Genomic DNA, 20,260 nt, shown 5'->3' with positions numbered 1-20,260 from the left:
TATTTTTATGAATCTAAAAATGCATTAAATATATCCACATTGTATATAGCTATATACATATTATATTATATTCAGGCTAGCTTTGCTCGGCAGTTAATTAAAATTCATTCACTGTTTGGCCCAGTTGGCACCACTGTGCACTTGAGCTGTCTATCAGTTGCCATAGACTTCGGCCAAATTGCTGTGGTTTTGTGGCTTCTCTTTGTTGTTGCTGCTGCTGTTGTTCTTGTTGTTGTTGTTGTTGCAGTTGGCTGTTGTGGTTAATTAAGGTATTAGAATAATTAGGAAATTGACTGGGGATATATCCAGCAATTTTAGTTATCAATGCAAGCAATGCATATGTGCGCAATTAAATGTGTTTATAGCCACGCATCGCTAGTAAAATACTCTATCCTTTACCCATGTCTCATTCTGTTCCCTTTAAGTCTCATGTAGTAAGCAGCTGGCACATGCAACTTGGCAGCAAGTGTTTCCAGCGACCAAACATTTGTTATTTATTCATTTGCTGCGCTGTGCTACATGCCCAGTAATAATGGCTAGCTAAGGGGTGTAATGTGCTAGGCCTTAGCTTGGGTGGATTGAAAAAGATAGTGGAATATATATATACTCCTTTTGATATGAAGTAATTGAAGCTAACAGAGGCATTGAAAAAATATCTATAAACTAAATTTTGTTTAAGTTATATGGGGAGAGTATAGGGAGTGTTTACATAGAGAGTATAGGAAGTACAGGGAAATAGAAAAAATACTCATAAGAATTGTGGAATAATCTGTAGTCCCTTTCCTCTCTATAAATATTCTATATTTAGACTACCTCTAATTTCAATTAAAATAAATCCCAAATATTTCAACATAAACTCATCCGCCGCCAACAGAGCAACTGCTAGTTGAGCATACCCAAATGCAGCTTTCTGGTATTATTTTTCTGTTGTTTTATGTTTATTTTTGGGCTCCACGAGATGCTGCGACAATATTTACAATTTGCAGAGCGCGCGCGAGCGAGCGAAATCAAATAAATAAATAAAAAGGGTGGATGTTTATCTGCATAATTTCTGGCTAAGTTTACGACAATATTATACCCACTCTCATACGCTCTCTCACTCTAACTCACTGTGTCCCTCCTCTGCTTTTTTCTTACATACCATAGCGCACCAGCACCTCGCTGTGGGGCGAGTGGATGGGCGTGCTGCACGGCGATGAGATTGAGTACTTCTTTGGTCAGCCGCTGAACACATCTCTGCAATATCGACCTGTGGAGCGGGAGCTGGGCAAGCGTATGCTGAATTCGGTCATTGAGTTCGCCAAGACGGGGTAAGCTTTCGCCGAGCTTTCATTTAGCAAAGCTTGCCATAGCCAACGAGTTGGCTTAGCGAGTACACAAACCCGTTTGCTATAATGCGAGCTTTCACTGCTTCTCCCACACACGCAGCAATCCGGCACCGGATGGCGAGGAATGGCCGAAATTTTCTAAGGAGGATCCCGTGTATTATATCTTCAGCACAGACGACAAAATCGAGAAATTGGCACGTGGCCCGCTAGCAGCGCGTTGCTCCTTCTGGAATGATTATTTGCCTAAAGTTCGAAGTTGGGCAGGTGAGTAACAAATTTGATATGATTGAAGCTATACGTCTGCTACAAATGTGATAATTGAAACTAATCGTGGCATATATATGTTGTCTTGGCTTATGTATATTGTACTTTGATAACACATTCAATTCTCCTGTGATAAGACTTGCGATAATTAGCTTAAGAGACGCTTAAAGCTTAATCTTAGCTCCACTCTATATAGACTCTTGTGAATATTATCTGCAATTAAGTGGGAGTGTAAAGTCATACAAAGATTTTACTATTTGATAAGCCTCAGCAGAGCTCTACTTGACAATCGAATAAGATTCGCAACGAACAGAGCATTAGTTGGTCTTGACTACCCGTTTGTAATATCCACTCTAATCTTTTTTTCTTTTTTATTTTTCATTGCGAAATCTTCTTCTGGTTATTAAGTGCTTTCAGGCGACAATTCGCAACTCACTTTTGTTTCCTTTTCTTTATGAATTTTTGTCATACAATTAACGTACACTTGATAGACATATTCTTTATGTGCGACACACGCCTCTAGCTGTTGTCTGGCTGTGACTGTGCCACACCTCAATAGCTCGTCGTGCGAGAACTGCTTCTGTCCAGATACACTGCAAAGTGCATAGGCAATGTGCTCGATGGAGATCTGAGAGTGGGAATTTGATTTTTTAAAGGAATGTGATGAATACGAAAAATATGTTCAAATGGCTGAGGTTATATTTGATATGCAGAATGTATACATCAAATTTAAATTATTCTTGGATTATTTGATGATATTTTTAGAATAATTTCTTATTAGGCTATAAAGTTTTGTAAGCTATTCTAAAAATCTATTGTCTAAAAATCATTTTTGTTTTTATTACTACTAATTAACATTTAAAGATTTATTTATTTATTTTGTTTTTAATTTTACTTTTAAGTTTATTAATTTGCCTTAAAACGTAATCAGTAATATTTAAATATTATTATATATATTATAAAATCTCTAGAAATACCAAGTATATATTTATATTTCAATTATGTTTGACTTGAATACTTTCGTTTATCTAAAGAGACTTTTACAGCGTATAAAAATTTCGACTTATTGGCATTTCATTTAATTTTTATTTTTTTTTTTTTCGATTACACATTAAGTGTATGAATTTTATTTTCTCTGATCGGGTCTGGCAGCGCGTTTCAATTGGCACGAAATTTAGTCAGTTCCAGGCTGAGGCGTGTTCCATTTAAGCGTCAGATTGATTGAGTATCAAGCAATTACAGTTATGTATTTATAGTGTATATATAGTGTATGTATGTAGATGTTTTATTTCTTTTGGCAGTTAGTCGCAATCGTGAGTCAGACTCGTGGCGATTCTCTTTTTTTTGCTTTTGCTTTTTTTTTTTTGGCCATTTCATTCCGGTGAAAGATTTTTATAGTTTTGCTCTTTTTTAATTTATTGCATTTATGCGTAGCAGCGTTCACAATTTTATTTATGGCTGATGTCAGTATCTTAAAATGTGCTCATCAATCAGTGAAATGAGTTTCGCAGTCTCAGTTTCTCAGTTTCTCAGACGTGAACCGACTCATCGGCTAGCTGGCTAACTGGCTAACTGGCTGTCTGACCAACTGTCTGACCGAGAAATTAAATTTAAATAAGCAATAAGCGACCACAGCATGCATATGCATATGCTTTCCAGCTGACAATGATAAATCAAGCCTCTTATACATATACATATATACATATAAACGAGTATATATATCAAGCATATAGTTGAAAGAGAAGTCCAACTTGGAGTCAAAGTCAATGCGACAAAACTTGCTAATATGCATTAGTAAAGGTGGGCGTCAGCAGATTGTAAAAGTTCCTTTTATTTCATTTCTGAGTCTCTTGGCCCATTAAAATGCGTGGACAAGTTTTATGGTGCCAGGTGAAAGATGACTCGCAGTCACAGTCGCAGTCGCAGTCGGCGTGGCAATCGGAGTCGCAGATGGAAACGACTTTTGTCGCGCCACGATGTCTGGTCTGGTTAGGTTTTTAGTCTCTGGGCTCTCTACAGCTCGTCGATCTGATACAAAAGGCAAATTAGTGTTTCACAAATTAATAAAATTTAATTTATGTTAATTTCGTGTGCTGTGTGAATGTGTGTGCGATTATTGTTAAGCATCTGCTTTATACGCTTTCGCAGAGTATTTGAATTTTATCAAGCAACATGTAACACAGAACGAGATAGATCTATATGAGGCTAATTTTCTAGTCAATCAAAAGATTTCGAATATTTATCAGAGTTGCGATAGTTCATCAGTAAAAGTATCTATGGTAGCTGAAGGGTATTTCATATTCGGCATGCTGGTGCTTTACTTTGATTTTCGTTCACGATTTTACATAAAAGCCAGCAGTTCGAGTATGCAAATACATCTGGCACGCGGGGCTCCCCTCTGAGCAAATGGGCTGTGCCGGTGACTGGTGAAGCGATGCGGCCGGGAATCGTTTAGGCTAAGGGCCTATAACTGAGCCATCAGGCGCAAAACTGGCCCACAAGTAAAAGCTGATTTGCGCCGTGGTAACTGCTTGTGGTGCTGGTGCTGGTGCTGGTGGTGCGGCGACTCATTGTGGTTACCGGTTCTATGGTTAATTAATTAATTTGCATTTTGATATGTTGCGGTTGATATTTTATGGGCAGCGCGGAGGAGCGCTTGCCAACACGCGCCTCATTTGCCACAATAAACATTTAAAATTTCACCGAAAAATGTCAGCGCTATATGTGTGCTAATCCATTTAAAATAACAAAAAGAAGACGAAGAAGAACAGATCCAAACTGGTAACGCGCGTTCGTCCTGAACGTACCAGACTAGCTGGCACCGCATACACTCGATCAGTTTATCATTATTGACAGATCACATAAGTGACAGGCCGAGGCTTACGACCTGGCAAAAGATACCTACAGATACACACAGAGCAACAGCTACAATGATACAGATACAGATACAGATACAGATACAGATACAGATACAGATACAGATACAGATACAGATACAGATACAGATACAGATACAGATACAGATACAGATACAGATACAGATACAGATACAGATACAGATACAGATACAGATACAGATACAGATACAGATACAGATACAGATACAGATACAGATCAGATACAGATACAGATACAGATACAGATACAGATACAGATACAGATACAGATACAGATACAGATACAGATACAGATACAGATACAGATACAGATACAGATACAGATACAGATACAGATACAGATACAGATACAGATACAGATACAGATACAGATACAGATACAGATACAGATACAGATACAGATACAGATACAGATACAGATACAGATACAGATACAGATACAGATACAGATACAGATACAGATACAGATACAGATACAGATACAGATACAGATACAGATACAGATACAGATACAGATACAGATACAGATACAGATACAGATACAGATACAGATACAGATACAGATACAGATACAGATACAGATACAGATACAGATACAGATACAGATACAGATACAGATACAGATACAGATACAGATACAGATACAGATACAGATACAGATACAGATACAGATACAGATACAGATACAGATACAGATACAAGATACAGATACAGATACAGATACAGATACAGATACAGATACAGATACAGATACAGATACAGATACAGATACAGATACAGATACAGATACAGATACAGATACAGATACAGATACAGATACAGATACAGATACAGATACAGATACAGATACAGATACAGATACAGATACAGATACAGATACAGATACAGATACAGATACAGATACAGATACAGATACAGATACAGATACAGATACAGATACAGATACAGATACAGATACAGATACAGATACAGATACAGATACAGATACAGATACAGATACAGATACAGATACAGATACAGATACAGATACAGATACAGATACAGATACAGATACGCAATTAAGATATCTAATAACAGATACAGATACAGATACAAGTCAAGATACAAATACGTAAATAGAAATACAGATACGCAATTACAGATATCTAATAACAGATACAGGTTGCCATAATTCAAGTCCGATGCCTGACATCGATATCCGATACTCGATACCCATCAGCAAACAAATGAATAAAAAATATCGCGCTGTTGCCATACAAATTGTTGTATCTTTGTATCTTTTGCATTTGTATAAGCTATTATGGCGTGGCCTTTTCTCTTTGATTTGCTGCGCTGCGCTGAGCTGAGCTGCGGTTACGTTTTGTTTGATTTGCGCTGCTTTTAGCGACACGTGTTTCAAATGCTCACATTGTGTTGTATCTTTTATTTATTTGTTTATCTTTCTCCTTTTATTTTATATTTGTCGCGCTCGCTTGTGCCAATTTATTTCTTGATTATCTGCGCATATAATCTACGAATTGGTCAGCCTTTTAAATTCAAATTAGCGGGCATTAAATGCACGCGACACGCTTGCCCTGCGGTCAACCAAAAGATACGGGAATATATATGTTACATATATATATTTTGTATGTATATCTATATGAATATAGCTAAATATTAATTATGTTTTTAGAAGAAGTTTATTATTGTAGTTTGAGTTGATACAAAGTATCTATGGCGGCAGATTGAAAGATAGATACATAGCTAAAAGATACATATCTTGAGTTCTACTATTTATTACCTTTGCCCGAGATGTGGAAGAATAAAACTTATTGGGTTAATTAGCTGGAACAAAAGATCTAAAATGCATGATTAAAAATCTATTTATTGCTCATCTAAGCTAATGTATCTTAAGCTATTGGCAAGTTGAAGATAGATGTGTTCAGTTAAGGCTGTCAAGGGAAGTGTGAAGCGAGCTATGAGTTAGCTAAACCAAAGATAAACATATGTATATCTATATAAAACGTCAGTTCGTCTGTAGAGAATGGTAGAAATGGCAAAAAAATTATAATATTAAGCTTCGCAGAGCAATCTTTGCTGAGTGCTTCTAATAATAGACCTATTAGATGTGTGGTCTAGTATATGTCACCTGTTCCTTTCTATTTTCTATTTCTTTATTTATGTTTGCTGCTTGAGAAACAAGTTATAAATTTAATTTTAATTTCTATAGAACCTGCACATGCACTCTAATAAAAATATAAAAACCAAAAAAAAAAAAAAAAAAAACACTCTCTATAACTGCGAATATAGCAAAGCGTTTCTATCTGAACCTTACCGGCCGGCTTAAAGATTTGACTTTGGTTTTGTCCGAATCGAAAACAAGTTTGTCACATGCAATGTTTGTGTATGGCTATCTAAGCAGTTGAGAATCGCGGCAATGCTGCTTATGTATCTTGTTGGACAGTCTTGATTTCTTTTGGTCAAAACTGAAATTTGATCGGATCACGGTGTTGACGAACGAGTTCTGCAATTAATTAGCACACAAATCGGTTATAAATTCTGTATTTCAATAATCAAGCAAAAAAGACATTTAAAAAACAAAAATGAGTTAAAATGATATCGCAGACAAATTGCTAGGAATTGTAGTTAAGGTAAGTTCGCGTGAAATTCGTTTAAGTTGCTTATCGATCTTTCGATCAATCTTTATTTCAATGCACCAAAAATCGCACCAAAAAACCAAATGCTTGCTTTTGCTTCTTTTATTGTTTACCAATTGGCAACAAGTTTTTCGTTTCTTTTATTGAAATTGTTTACAAGATTCTAGCTTAGGCAGCTGCAGGAGAATTTGATTTTGCTTTCAAGTAGACCAAGCAGAAGCCTCGAGCTCGAGTGGCATGCCACGCATTAAGAAAAACTGTTTTTCTTTTCAGAACCGAACCATACAATCATTCAATCAAATCATTTTTAAACTATATAATGCTTTTCCCCCTTGAATATTCGACATGTGCTAAACCCACAATTCTCTCGGTTATCTTTCAGGCTCCGAGTGCGATTCGGGCAGTGCTTCCATAACGCCCCCCATGCAGCTGCTTGGACTGGGACTCGTGCTCTACATAGGCGCCCTGCTGCGGCTTAAAGGAGTTTTCTAAAAGAAATTCTCTGGCAACATCGCATTCCATAAGTAAAATATGATAATATTTAGCAACTGAAAGAGACGGCGAGAGATAAGGAGAGAGCGAGAGCGAGAGCGAGAGCGAGAGCGACAGAGTTTTAGAAGTGGAGCCAGACCTTTGTAGTTTGGCCAAACGATTTGTAAATGAATTTAGTGTTGCATGCAACTGCATTAAGTGGCAGCAGTTTGGCATTTGTTGTAGTTGTTAGTTTTAACCGCTTGCCAGGTGCAAGCAGGTAGACACTTTAGCACGCGGCTTGCCCCACACAGAAACACTCACACACACACACGAACACATATCAAATGCAGCCCGAGTAGTTGCGCTTACTTTTATTATTTCCATAGACACACACACACACACGCAGACACCTTGATACACTTTTGTAGCACGCCGCAGAAATTTGCTTAGTTTGTATAAAAATGCAGTGACCCAACAAAGTGGCCCCAACAAACCCAGGCTCCAGTAAAAATATAGAAACCAACAAGAAAGAGAACAAAAAAATGGAAGCTAAACTGAGAAATTAATCAAGCAACAAAATAAAAAACAATTTTGATAAATTGAACGTTTGTCATGCCAGCCAGCCAGACAGTCAGCCAGTCAGCCGGGCATCAACAATACACGAACAGGAGGATGAACAAGAAGAAGAAATTATATTAAATACTCGCTTAGAGTTTGCATATTTTGCCAGCTGGCATGGGTCCAAAACTCTGCCCAGGCCGTAGACCCCGAAAGATTTTGAATTGATTTTTTGATAGACCCAATGAAACTTGGCCAAAAATGCATTGGTTTCAGATTTCCGTTGGGCATGGTTCATTAATTTTGTCACACAGCTATATGTGTATATATAATATATATACATATATATATATGATCTTGGCATATACATATACATATATACTTATGTTTTCCTTTTGCACTTTGGGCACACCAAAAAAAAAAAGTTCTTATGACGAAATTTGGAAATGAAAAACAAAGAAACAATTAGTAAATTTGTATTGTTCGAATAGAGAGAGTTTTAATGAGAGATTTGCAAGTTTTTTTGTAAAGGGCAGCCCACAAACCGGAATGGAAACTGATTTCTAGGGAAATCGGTTGGAAAACGAATAGAACAAAAGTATAAAAAGAAAATCAAGTTTGTAGGAAACCTAATGAAACATTTAAATGGCAAAACATATCAGTATATATATAAATATATATATATATTATATGAGCATATATATACATCTATATATATACACATATATATACAATAAATGTAATGCATCTATATATATATAGTATACATATATGTATGTACATGTATTATTGCATTTGTACTAAACGTTTTACAAATTGGCTTAGAGACTACAAAAATATAAAAAGTAAAGAAAATAAAAGAAATAAATAAAGATTATAAAAAACCAAATATAAATGGAAATAACTAAAAGTTTTATACACTTAGCGAAATTCGAACCAGAAACAAAACAAATGTGCTGTATATTAAAGTTTGGTATGCCTATATCTATAAATGAATATATATGTATGTAGGTATATATATATACATATATATGTATATCTAAATCTAAATGAATGAATTAATCGAGTAATTGTCATATATATACATACTTACATAGCTCAGTGTACGTATGAAACGAATTGAGCGCGTTTAGAATGAATCATAATTCTTAAGGGCATATCAGTATATATACATTTATATATCTATATATGTATATGTATGAACAACAACAACAACTATTGAGAGCGAACAGTTTCGAAATTAATCTAACCTAAGCCACACTGATATTAACTAAGTTATTTTTATTATAAAAATACACACAAACACACATACACCTACACGCATACAGCTAAAGTAAAAAGAAAAACAAGTATTGGACTTCTAAAGAACAGAACAAATAAATAATAATGAATACAAAAATAAATGAGAGCAGTAACTGTTTCTTGTCTATATCGAATAAAGAAACAATATTGTTTTTTAGCTGTAAGCAAAATGAATTCTATATAGTATATATGTATATATGCATATGTATATCTATATATGTCATGTGGTCTAATGCCTATTTGAGCGATGTTCGCTTTCAACTGTAGCAACTAGGAACAAAATTCAATGTGAAATTATAAACAATTACTTATAGTGTTAAGGTTGGCTCAGCGCAAGGACAACAATCGAGCCAATCAGCAGAGATCGCCAGCCATCTACGAATCCAGTTTTGATGGCCGTGGCTCTTGTCGAACCAACCTGCCAAATGCTGGACTCACAATTTAGTTTAAGCATGCAAAAGTGAAAATAAATAAAAATAAAAAACTTAAAAAAAAACAACTAAAAAACTATTAACTATTCTGTTATATTCTGAGAACACACAAACTATTACTAGAACACCAAAGGTCAAGCAACGATAGTAAAGCTCACTTATGAAACTATATCCATAAAAAGAAGAGAAACAAACCAAATAATAATAATAATAAATAAATATTGCTAAATAAACATACTCGAAGCAAACATAAATAAATACAAGTTAGTTAAGTAATTGAACATTGCCCTACAAGAAATTGAAATGAATCTTCGATTATAATCAAGTATATTGCAAGCAACATTCGTAATTAAATACATTAATTAACAATATTATGAACTCATTCCTAATTTTACAAACAATTATCAAATCGATTCAATTACTTTAAAAAATAATACAAAATAAACACACACACAATTTTGATGAAAGTGTAAGAACTTAACGATTTTTAAGTATATGTGAACATTTATATTTTTATACCATGCAAGGCAAGCCGTATTGAAAAAAAGAAAGAAAAAACAAATGCATTAAAATACTAATATTAAAAAAAAAGATACAAATAATTTAAATAATAAACAACTAAATGAGAAATATTTAACATTTTTTACTGCGTATTGAAAACAATGTATGGCTAGAGTAAAATTAAAGAGGAAAAAGAAAACTTAAATTAAAATACCAAAAAAAAAAATACCAAAATGAGAAAAATATGAAAAACTTGTTAACTCCAAATAAAAACTAGCTTTAAACGAGTACAGAAGAATCCCGCGCCATGTTTTAGCCATGATTTCGCCCCGGTCATAACTGTTTGCCACACAAATGCACAAAACTTTTAAGAATTTAAAATGCTAGGGGTATTCCCTGTTCTGTGAAAACCGGCTTGGGCCCGGCTTTGTCCGTGATTTGGGCGTGTGAGCTGCAAGGATGAGTTCTTGGTGCACCTCCAAGGCCAAAGGACTCCAGATCCTTGTCAATGACACACGCCCAAATCATCGAACCTCAATGTGTAGAATTAGCGATAAATGATAAGAATTAAGGAATTTACTTTTGCCTTTTTCAAGCGAGATCTTAAATCGAATGTGTAAAGATTGCAATTATTTTTACTATTTAAATGTTGTACGCATTTCCATGTTTATGTTTAAAAAAAAGAGTGTGAATCCTCTTTCCCAACCTGTCCCACGCCCACTCCTACTCCCACATCCTCTGAGAAATATATATTTTGTCATTTTGCATGGTTTTCGGCTCAAGCCAAAGAATTGACAATATAATATTTCGCCTTAGAAGCAAATGGAGATAACGAATGAGAGACAAATTCCAAGTGTTATGCTTATAGATCTAAATTTTTTATATACATGACGACACACACATACACACGTTCTTACACACATACAGACACGCATCTTGCATCTACAATAATTTGGTAAAATAAAATTGATATTTAATTTGACATTTTTTATATTTTCTGTTGCCGTTCTTCCAAACATCTATATATATATATATCTATATATATATATGTATATGTATGAAATTTATAGTGAAGAGCACTCAAAATATATCCACAGTGTGCTTTTGATATTGTAGTCTGCTATTTGTAAAAGAATTTATATATAGTATACATTATAGTGCTAATAGATAAATATATACATATATATAAATATATATATATGTATATGTGTACTAAAAACATATACTTATGATAATAATGCAAATAATTGATATAAATGCTGTTTACATTCAAAACATCACACACACACACACACATACACCCAACCACGCCCTCTCCAAATCCGACTTATATAGTACTAGTTAAGTGTCTATAGGAAAATAATGAAAGTTAAGTAAAACACGAAAAATATTTCCATTGGTTTTTCTTGAGTTTTGCCACTTTGTTTTCAGTTCTCTCACTAATAGAAATACAATAGTTGAATTCTTTTGGTTTTTATGGTATTAAGAAATCGTTACTAATTATATCAGCTACGACATCTGATAATAAAAAACACAGTTCTAGTTGGTAGACGACAAGTGTAAAATGAGTGTTGAATTGATTGTTGAATGCGATCAATGCAGAATTACTTAAAAGCATCACAGAAGAATAAATTAAAACTAAATGTTATACTAAAGACACACACACACATACACACCAATCACACAATGTTAAAAGCCAAGCACAGAAATGCATTTGAAGATTAAATACATACCAAAAATAATTCTATAACAAGAACAAAACAATACATTTAACCCAAAAAACAAAAATAAATAAAAAGCTAAATTCAAAAACGATAAATATTTCAATAAAAAAACATAATTAACACAACATAACGAGAAGGTAAAAGCAAGTTTGATCACGTCTTTTTTTTAAGTGTAAAAATCAAATACATATCAATATATGGCCTATGGTTTATTTAGTTTAATTATATACAACTAAATTGAAAACAAAAAATTATGAACAAAAATTATAATAAGCTAAATGAATTAATTATAATATTAATAATAATAAAAATAATGATATTTAGCTGCAAGTGTAAGGCTCTGATTTATGACTTTTTAAGTAGGCAATTTGTAAAAATTAAGCAACTGTAACTGTAACTGTGTAAAAGTGTTGCTAAAAAAAAAAAACAAAATGAAAACTAAAAAAAAAAACAAATTGTGGTTAAATATGTGTTCTTACTTGTTAGTGGTAATAAAAGCCAAAACAGAGACAACAAATAAATAAAGTAAATAAATTGATAAAACTAATTTATATATAAATATAATTATAACTATGTTGTGTCAACATGCACGACTAGAAACCAACTGTAGCTTTTAATCATGCCAAGCATTTCAATATAATTTCCATTCAAGCTAAATCCTATTTTCCCGTCTGCTCCTCAGTTTCCCAATGCAGCACAGTAATTGCCACACACACACACACACACAGAAGTTGAAACAAAAGAGATAATAATAGAATTATTTGCATTGATAATATATAACCTAAGCCCCACACCCTCTCCGATGCTCACCATAATACAATAACTCTAATGAAGAAAATTTCAATGTCATAAATAAACGAAAAGAAATCAAAGAAAACTTAGCTAAATTACAGACATAGTTATATATGTACATGTATATATGTGTATCGCCACAGATATCTATGCATATGTATATGTATATATATTAAATATATATGGCAGCTCCAGTTTAGTTGAGAATTCGTTTGTGAAGGCGCTTTAGTGTTCAGCAAAAATTGTATTTGTATATTAAGATTGTTATGGAAATGTATTTGTTTATGTATGTGTCTATAGTCGATGAACGATGAATTACAATTATAATTATTATTGTCGCAGAAATTACTTTAAATTTAATGGAAAAAGCAAAACCACACAGACAAACACACACACATAAAGAAAAGTATATAATTAATGTCTTAAGATATAAAGGAAATACAAGAAAACAAAAAAAAAAAAGAAAGAAACTCTGTATACACAAGCTACATATAGATACATATAGATAATTATGTCATGAGCATACAAAAAGTAGGGATCATTTTACTGAATATTTATATATACATACATATATATATATATGTAAATTATACTATATGTAATCTAACAAGAAACACACACACACACACAAATCAATTCTGCTAACAAATAATAATGAAATAGTAAAAAATCACTCATGAACAATTGCTAAATACAATTTGCTATACTTCGAGGAAAGAAAACAAAAACAAATATATAAAATAAAATGAAAACCAAAAGTAAAAAAATAAAGTAAAAATCTACCAGAAAACGGAAAACACAAAGGAAAACAAAACTGTAAACAATTTAAAGTAAATTTATAAAAGAAAATGAACAAAAATCTAAGTGAAATTATATTATACGAATATATTGTATATCGAAACAAGATGAATATAAGTCAAATAAAACTTATGTATCATGTATTAAACAAATCAAAACAGACTACATTTATTTATGAGATGGAGAGCAGATAAGGGAAAGGCAGTCAGTCAATTATCACCTGTCTGGATATATTCTAGTCGGATCTCCTCCACAAGAAAATTATTGGCTGAGTATAAACTTTGGTAAATGTAGTTTAGTATTCCTAAGATCTGATTAGAATATACCTAGTCATCACATTCCCTGCTGAGTGGGTATATTCTAGTCAATTACTCCGCCACGGAGTTGCAGCAGGTTTCTAAGTATCTAATCAACAAAGGGTACCAAAATGCTCGGCTCTGGACATCGGGCAACGCCCTTTCCAGTGATGATTTCGTCTCAGTAACAACGGGCAGCCTGATAATGCGGGTGGCAATGAAAAGTGCGTCCATTTGTGGGTACGTAAGGGATCTTTCAAAATGAACTTCAATAAATAAATTTCAATCTAAAATGTAATCAAAAAACTTTTTATACCCTGTATGTACATGTACATATAAGAAGTGCAAAGTGATTAGAATATCAAACAACTGTCAACTGTGTTCAATTTTGAGAAAATATCTCTGTTTTCTTATGCTACTAGATATATTCTAGTTGGCCACTCTCCACTCACTGGGTATATTCCAGTCGAACACTCCCCGCTAGACAACTGTCAACTGTGCTCAATTTTGATAAATGTTATTCGTGTTATTCAACAATTACTCATAATGTCAGGAAACTCTTGCTTTATGGCCTGCTAATTACGAGACACTGCAACCTTACATCGAATCAATAAAAATAATAAAACGTTGCGCTGAAATGATAAACACCAAATAAAATCGCTTATTTATGGGCGACTTATGCGCATTAGCCAAGCATTGAATATTGTATTTAATATGCACATAAATTCAACTGCAATTAGCTTCCGTGTGCAGTCGAGAGCCTTAAGCCCCAATTAATCAACTTAAGTTTGAAGTGTAAAAGGGGAATATCCCGGGATACCCCTGACCCCCTCGAATACAGCTGACTTGTCGATGCTGCGTCTCTGTAAGCCAGAACATTTGTCAATTTGTGCTGGACCCTCGCCATGGCTTTACAGTCCGCAATTTCGTTAGTCGTAAAATCTGGTCGGGCCCTGGGAGAGAGCAGGTCGCTTGCCCGGCAAGAGTTGCTTTAAATGGATGCATTTCCATTAGGGGCCGCACTCGTCGGCATTTAAAATGTAAATGTAAATTACATGGCATTGCAGTTGCCGTCGCTGAGTCGTTCGTTTTATTTCCGCACATAAAAGAGCTTAATCCCTGGCATATCTAATAAAGTTTATGTTCCTCTATCTTCTATCTTCTCTTGCAGCATTTGCGCAGCAGTTGACAGACGTGGCCACCTCGGCGTTTGTCTACCTGAAGGCCTGGCTCATCAGTGCCTGAGCGGAGTCTACTCCCAACTCCCCATCCAAATGATATATTTTTAACCCCAAGTAGCTGCACAAACCAAGCGAATTTCTTCCAAGGCAACACATACACTTCCAAGAGAAACAACACTAAGCAACACAAAGTCTGAACTCGAGGTGAAGCAAGTGGGAGCAGAGATCAACGTGGTACCTGGACTTGAGCTCAGGTTACCAGAGACAATAAGCAGCAAAGCTATATAGGCTATAAGAACTGGACATATGTATACTATATGATGCATAGACTTTAACGAATTTGCGAACGAAAGCTGATTGGGATGGGAGCAGCGTGCTGGACACCCTCACAAATCTAATCGTCTTTCGCTTAAACTAACTCCCAAACAATGTAGCTAGCTCACTCTGAAAACTGATATCAAATGCTACTTACATATATTCTTGATTAAAGCAAATATTCTTCCACAACAAAATAATTCATATTCGTTTTAATCATCTATTTTTTTCAGCTATGCCAAGTGTATTTCCGTTTCTAGCCGGTTTTTGCACACTTTCTGAATCAGCTTTAATTGAAACGACAGTCGCAGAGTTAATCTACCGATCTAAGAAGCTGTATTGGATGCTGTTTACACGCGAAAGGCTGCATAAAGCAAAAGCCTTCAACTTGACACATGAATTATTCAAATTGCTTCAAGACCAGGCAAATCGAATCGATAGAGTATGCCCTCCCCACCCCCCTCTAGATCAAGCACCGAGCCGGGCCAAGACTTAGGCTCTGTCCATTGACCCAGCATTAAAATCTAATGACAGACCAGACAGACAGATCGTCAGCAGATGCAGAAAACTTTTAGACACAATGAAAATAATAAAAGAAGCAACAGAAATAAAAATCACAAAACTTATGCGAACAAGAGGAGAAGAACAAGAATCTAACTAATCGACACGCCGAAGATGAAATGCTCTGGCTGAATCACAGACAGATGTGCATATACATATATACATACATACATACATACATATGTACATGCATACAAACATCTTAAATATGTACATCTATACACACATACAAAAATATACATACATACATACATAAATTCCCGTAGCATACATACATACGAATACACATACGGTCGGACATACATACATACATCCGGACATACATACATACATAGATACATACATACATACATACATAGACATAAACACATAGATACATACATACATACATACATAAACAGATAGATACATACATACATACATACACACATAGATACATACATACATACATACAGCATACATACATGTATACATACATTTTCTCAAACAGATCGAATAATAGATTTCATGTACATATGTATATTATATATACATATTTATATACGTATATCAGACGATAGGGTATCATATCCTTGCCATTTGCCCAACTGTGAACTCTTGCTTTAGAGCCTTACCTCGATTATATCCAAGCGGGAAATCTACTACTACTACTATCTAATCTAATTTACAAAATAGACACATAAGTAACAGTATAGTATTCTAGGTAAAGTTAGTTAAAGTACTCCTTCCCTCATGGACTCATTCGTAAATATTGATACATAGTTTAACAATTTGAAATATGGCCTTAGTTTACGTCCGACTGCTTCTTACGTCTTAATGGATTTTGAAGATGGCTCAGAGATCTTAATGGCTTCATTAAAAACTTTAAATTTAATTATTAAAACCCGTAAGTACTTTCAGCTTAAAGTCAAACATAAATATTCTTAATTATTCAGATAATTCATATATAAAACGTTTTTGACTACCAACATGAGTTTGGCTATTTTTGGTAATAAAAACATGTAAATTACTTGATTAGCTTTGTTCAGCATTATTGTGCCGCTTGACTACTGATTTCTCTATTTGATATACTTTACAGATATCATAAATAACCAGTTTCCCAGCTATACGATTGATACAGCATGGGCGTAAAAACAGAACGACATAAATAATTATGTATATCGACCCAAACTGTCTGAAGACTATCGTCTGATTTCTATTGAAACTGTCTTTTTTCGATAAACCTATAATACCCCATCAGAGTAGAACAAAAGAAAATAGAAAGAAGCGATAAAAAACTAGCTGAATATCATTTAATGTTTGCTTAGATAAATGAGCCAGCGTTCGTCGGAGACAACCAGTCTCCACTTGTCGTATTTCGTATTTCGCATATCGTATATCTCTGGATTGGTTTGCCTTTGTATTATGAGGCTTGCCAGCTAGTTCTACAATAGAACCTGTTTCCAATTATTGTTGCTTCTTTTTTGCATTTTGGTCAGGGCTTTCGCTAAGCGCTTGTGCTGGGCTAAAACTGGGTCTGGCTCTGGCTCTGGCTCTGGGACTGGGTCTGGCTCTGACTCTGGCTCTAGGCTTTTGTGTGGGGTTTTTGGGTTTGGGAACTGTTTGGCTTTTAAATGCCAACTTTTTGTTCGTTTGTCCAGTTTTGTGTTTTGTGTTTCTCTTAAGAGTTTTTAGTATCAATTAACATATTGAATATGATCAGTCGATGCTTTATGGAAAACAGTCGCTGCACAGTGGTTCCAAGCACAGCCAAGGTGTCAAAGAGACAGAGCCACTCGGACGCTCTTACCAATTAGCAAACTGACTTCTAGACCTCACGTCAGCTATCAGAGCTATCAAATGCCAAATGTCTTTTCTAATGAACACTAAAATATATTTTTATTTCAGACTTCATTTATGTTCACACTAATTGGGTTTCTCTCGAATATTCAGTTGCTTTCATGAATGAGCCGAGGATTACTGCCTAATCTCTAATGAGTAATTTGATAATTTTGTGATTGATACGTCAGTGCAGCGTTTGTGCGGCTATGTAAATATTTTGCTGGCATTGAAATTCGCATGAAATTGTCAACGCTTTTCGGACAGCTCAATAAAAAGTTTCGTTAATAAGATTCGCAAATATTTTGTTTTTTTTTTTTCTTGCCAATAACGACGAAAGCAATTGCTCATTGGCGCTGTGAAAACCAAGTTCAATGGAATTGTTTATCGGGTGAGCCCCGCTGCGACCCACCCACGCATCTCGTATACATATCTATGACAATATTATGTCTATGGGCCTGTCCAAATAGAGTGCGGCACAAGCTCAGAATTGGACTGGATTTGATTTGGGCTCATTGCCGAGTTCGTTGGCACCCAGTCTAAGGTCAGCAAGGCGGCTATAAATAGTGGGCCAACTATTCGCGCTTGGCCATGTTAAGTTCCAGGGTCGACGCGTTGACAAAAATCGTCTGTTGCCCCATATTTCATCCAATTCGGCATTACTGTCCCTGTACATATAGGTTAAGGCCCTATTGGTGAGTCAAGAGATAGTGTGCTAGCTGGAAGTGCCCGACTAGCAGATACCTATTAAAGTGTACAAGTCTAAATACATAGATAAAGTACAAAGTAGAGGTATTCTGGTAGGGAGTGACCGACTAGCAGATACCCAATCTAATCTTTAAGTATGAATAAGAATCAATTAAGGTGATCTAGTGGGGAGTGACCGCCTATTGGATACCTATTCTGGCCTTCATGTATGAATAGGCAAAGTAAGATAAGTAGATTTAAAGGAAATTATATTATTATTAAATTTTATTAAATTTAAAGTAAAAGTTCTTTTATATGGCGCATACTTGAGCATCATCTGAACTTGAGTTGACTTTCATTGCAAAGCCAAGAGTAAACGAAACTATTTTGTAAATTTATAGTGTGCTTGTTAAATTCTGTGTGAGTTTGGATTTTCAAATTGTAGAAAAAAATAATAATAAGAGAAATTGAAAATGCTCAAATATGTCCAGAGTAACGTGTTTATTCCGGTGCGTTTCATGGCATCATTCCATACCATATACGCCCACAATGTGCAGGGATCCTCACGCAGCTATTACGAGGTGCTCAAGGTGCCGCTCAATTCCAGCGGAAAGGAGATCAAACAGGCCTTCTTTGAGCTATCGAAGAAATACCATCCCGATGCTAACAGCGATTCGCATGACTCGGACGAGTTTGTCAAGGTGTGTGAGGCCTACAGGATACTCTACAAGCGCGTCTCACGCGAGCACCACAACAATCGGCTAAGGTTGCGCTATCGCACGATGGCGCCCCTAGACATCTGCTACACGAACAAGAATGTGCACAAGAACTGGACCAAGTATCAGGCAGCGATACGTCAGAAGCAATTCGGACATGAAATTAACTCGGTTGGCGCTCCCATTGTTTTGTGTAAGTGTCCTCGGATAGGTAGGCCGAGCGAAGTGCGCCTGCTGCCCGCCAGGAATCGATTGCCGGTGGTCCGACCCGTGGAAGCCAGCGCGGTGCTTGGATTGCCGCCGCCCTTTGCCCAATCGCAGGAGAGCTGGCTGCCTGGCTATTATGTGGCAGCCTTTGGCGTGATTGTGGCCCTCATCGTGGTCGATTCCGTGCAGCGGGCCGGAGAGACCGGCGACCCCAGTGACCACACAGTAGCATCTCGGCAACGTTCATTCAAATATTTCAGTGGTCTTTTACCCCTCATCACTCAGACATAATATTCTATCAAAATCGTATTGTACACGAACAGATAATCCATACATTTAAACTATAAACGAGATGCTTTGTACTTGTTGAGAGACTCTGTGTTTTTATTATGCATCACACTTTATTTGATGTTCTATATAAAAATTCATTTTCATACATATTTTTTATGGGTTTGAACAATGCGTGAACTGGTTTCGGAATCAACTTGTAGATCAATTCATATGAGTTCACAGTGCTGGTTATTAATAACACCAAAAAAACACTATGAAATTTAGCACAAAATTTATGTGCTGACTGAAGCCTCATCAGCTATGTTAATCAGTTTGTCACGAGTTGCTTAAATCTGTTCGAAATGTTTGCAAATTATTCTACAACTTAAAATAATTTTTTGCTGAATTTTAAAAGTGAAAGAAATTTAAGTTTATTTTTTAAATATTGTTAAACCATAGGCATATTGAAAGATAATTTCCTTATCGAAGTCATATATAAAAGAA

The 20,260-nt window shown here is 35.1% G+C and overlaps 2 protein-coding genes across 3 annotated transcripts in view; both read left to right on the top strand.

Annotated features, from left to right (window-relative positions):
• Positions 1–15,697, top strand: part of Ace (Acetylcholine esterase) — a 52,808-nt gene extending 37,111 nt beyond the window's left edge. The window contains exons 8-10 of one of the 2 annotated variants that reach the window (XM_030383479.2): positions 1,147–1,310; positions 1,429–1,592; positions 15,173–15,697. In XM_030383479.2, the coding sequence (XP_030239339.1) occupies positions 1,147–1,310; positions 1,429–1,592; positions 15,173–15,246 (402 nt within the window). In that variant the 3' untranslated portion in view covers positions 15,247–15,697. Of the gene's footprint in view, positions 1–1,146; positions 1,311–1,428; positions 1,593–7,507; positions 10,453–15,172 lie in introns of those variants that run through there. The other variant, XM_030383478.2, reaches the window with a different exon arrangement.
• A 3,215-nt stretch (positions 15,698–18,912) lies between these two features.
• LOC108659494 (uncharacterized) lies at positions 18,913–19,856 on the top strand. Its single transcript, XM_018112449.3, has one exon. The coding sequence runs from the start codon at positions 19,037–19,039 to the stop codon at positions 19,775–19,777; it is 741 nt and encodes a 246-aa protein (XP_017967938.1). The 5' UTR covers positions 18,913–19,036; the 3' UTR covers positions 19,778–19,856.
• The last annotated feature ends 404 nt before the right edge of the window (positions 19,857–20,260 follow it).

This window comes from Drosophila navojoa, chromosome 2 (assembly GCF_054131105.1).
Source record: "Drosophila navojoa isolate 15081-1374.11 chromosome 2, UAZ_NAV_1.0, whole genome shotgun sequence".
In the NCBI taxonomy this organism is placed as follows: Eukaryota; Metazoa; Arthropoda; class Insecta; order Diptera; family Drosophilidae; genus Drosophila; species Drosophila navojoa.
This window is presented reverse-complemented; position numbering and strand designations above follow the sequence as displayed.